Here is a 3,006-nt window from a genome sequence, read left to right as displayed (position 1 = left end):
AAGAAAAGAAAATGGACCTGGCACACAAAAAAAAAAAGAAAAAAAAAATGGGCTTCCTGGTGAGATGCTTATTCTTTAGGGCCAATGGCAAGGTAAGAGCAGTGGATTATTGGATTATTGTTCTAGACTCTGGAAAAATTCTTTAATTTTATCCCTTACTCAAACGTTCTTATAAGATGAATCTCAAAACAGACAATAACATTTAGAGGCTGTACACATTTTCATATACAATGTGCATCCATTATTCAAATTAAAAATGCAAAGTATGCCATAAAACAGGAAAAATGACCACAGAAGAAAAATTATTTATTAAAAATAATATAATTATTTCAAAGTATAAACATATTGGAGTATTGGGTATAGACTTTAAAAAGTATGATTAAAAAGATGGAAAAAGAGAAAAATTTCGCGCCAAGCTGGCGGGTAATCCCCGTGGTCAGTGTGACGTGCTAGCTTGGAAGTGTTTTCTGCTGCTATCATGGTTCGTCCGCTAAACTGCATTGTCGCTGTGTCCCAGAACATGGGCATCGGCAAGAACGGGGATCTGCCCTGGCCCCCGCTCAGGAATGAATACAGGTATTTCCAAAGAATGACTACAACCTCTTCAGTAGAAGGTAAACAGAATTTGGTGATTATGGGTAGGAAAACCTGGTTCTCCATTCCAGAGAAGAATCGACCATTAAAGGACAGAATTAATATAGTTCTCAGTAGAGAACTCAAGGAACCTCCACAGGGAGCTCATTTTCTTGCCAAAAGTCTGGATGGTGCCTTAAAACTTATTGAGCAACCAGAATTAACAAATACAGTGGATATGGTCTGGATAGTGGGAGGCAGTTCTGTTTATAAGGAAGCCATGGACAAGCCAGGCCATCTTAGACTATTTGTGACAAGGATCATGCAGGAATTTGAAAGTGACACATTTTTTCCAGAAATCGATTTGGAAAAATATAAACTTATCCCAGAATATCCAGGTGTTCCTTCTGATGTCCAGGAGGAGAAAGGCATTAAGTACAAATTTGAAGTATATGAAAAGAACAATTAATGTAAAAGTGTTTTCTGATCTATTTCAAGCCTCCTCCTCCCCCAGCAAAATTATGTATTTTTTGTTGTAGAGACTTTTGTTGACTTTAGATCTATGGATAATTATTTCTAAGCAAAGTACTTTTATTCCCCATTAATCTTAACTAGACTGTATCAGATACCATCTGTGAAACATTTCTTGCTGTAACTTCCTGAATGCCCATCAAGAGTAAAGAATAGGTGACCAGCACTTGCCTAGGGTAGAATATCTACCAAGACAGCCCAAAGTAGGAGAGTGCCCTGGTAGCATGAGCTGAAACCAGAGCCTATATATAGCGCTAGGAGCTAGGCAGATGGGTCCAAAGGTCAGAAATGGATTATAAACAGAAGAGCTAGCATTCAGTTATTTCAATTAGATCAAAAGAGGGACTGTGAATTACTTTATATCACACTTCTGAAAAACATTCCCTTCACTTAGACTAGGAGTCAATAAGTTGAAAAATCCAGGATATTCCACAGGGACAGTAAAGAGGCAGGTACGAGACTACCTTTTCAGTGGTTAAAGGAGAAGGTTTGAGACCTTAAAAAACTTTGTTCCTGATCTTCAGTGAGATTGCATGGGATGTTACAATGATAGAACAAGAATTGGCTGCTCTTTACAAAAAAGAATCTAATATCAAACATAATATCTAAAATTAAAAATTCAAAGAGGTAATAAATTGAGAATGAATATTGCTAGAAACCAAAATTAGTAAGTTAGAAACTAAACTTCACAGAATTAAAAAATGAAAATTAAAACATGTTTTACCCATCACATTAGCAAAGATTTAGATTAAGTATCCAAAAAAAATAGCATTTTCTGCCTTATAAATTGGTACAACCTTTTTAGAGTGTAAGTTAGCAATATCAATTAAAATTCAAAATATTCTGGGTTTGGACCCAGAACTTCCACTTCTAGAAATTAATCCTGAACAAAGATATGGACCCAAGAGTATTTGTTGCAACTTTTTTTTCAAACTTAGAAACAGCCCAAATGTTGATTAATAAGAAATAACTAACCAATATGTCTATAAAATGTAACACCTGCAGCAGTTAAAAAGAATGAAGTACTGACAGGAAAATGCCAAAAATTGCTAAATAAAAGAAGCAAATTGTGTATAATAAAAAAAAAAAAAAAAAAAGATGGAAAAAGAGAATGTCGCTAGTGTGCTCTCTGAAATAATCAACCATGAGTCATCAAAGTAAAAAAACACAATAAATAAAATTAAGAATTCTGTGTAACATACAGCAGAAGAGAAGTGTAATAAACTAGAAGAAAATTCTGAAGAAACTCCAAATAGATGAAAAATACAGGAAAGCACATTAGAGATATATGAGCTATAGTGAAAAGGTCAAACACTTCACTGGAGTCCTAGAAAAAGAGAAAAAAGAGAATGGGGCAGAAGCAATATTTAAAGGATAATGTTTGAAAATTTCTGAAACTGATGAAAGATACCACTCCACACATTCAAGAAACTCTGTGAATCCCAAGAAGAATAAATACAAAGAAATCTTCATCTAGGCACAGCACTGTGAAACTACTGAAACCTAAGACAAACTTACTAGCAGACAGAGATAAAAGACATGTTATCTTCAAAGTGCAACAATAGAACTGATAGCTAATTTCTTAAAGATATCATATAAGTGGAGCTCAGTCTCATCAGACAACTCTGAGAGACAGTATAGAACACACCACAGAGTTTTTTCAAACAAAGGGTGCAGTAGCTGAATGCTGGTTATTTATGTATCAGTTCCTTTATTCTTCGGCTGAATTGTTAACTCCTTGGCATTTCAGCCCTCTCTGTGTGCAGACAAGGTAGGATTTAGGGGGCAGGAAAAGTCCTCATGTGACTACCAGCAGAAAGCGCTCTGCTGGACAGTGTTGACTACATGGGATTTAACATGTATGTAGACATTTTTAAATGACAAAAAATAGCATGAAATGAG

General features: G+C 35.2%; 1 protein-coding gene across 1 annotated transcript; it reads left to right on the top strand.

Annotated features, from left to right (window-relative positions):
* Positions 1-406: 406 nt before the first annotated feature.
* On the top strand, positions 407-1,267 carry LOC125964262 (dihydrofolate reductase). The gene has a single exon (XM_049709287.1). It carries the CDS (start codon positions 479-481, stop codon positions 1,040-1,042), a length of 564 nt encoding a protein of 187 aa, XP_049565244.1. The 5' UTR covers positions 407-478; the 3' UTR covers positions 1,043-1,267.
* Positions 1,268-3,006: the final 1,739 nt, after the last annotated feature.

The sequence above is a fragment of the Orcinus orca genome, chromosome 4 (assembly GCF_937001465.1).
Source record: "Orcinus orca chromosome 4, mOrcOrc1.1, whole genome shotgun sequence".
Lineage (NCBI taxonomy): Eukaryota > Metazoa > Chordata > Mammalia > Artiodactyla > Delphinidae > Orcinus > Orcinus orca.
This window is presented reverse-complemented; position numbering and strand designations above follow the sequence as displayed.

Excerpts from the sequence above, each read along its gene's own strand:
- LOC125964262 (XM_049709287.1), top strand. The coding sequence starts at position 479 with ATGGTTCGTCCGCTAAACTGCATTGTCGCTGTGTCCCAGAACATGGGC.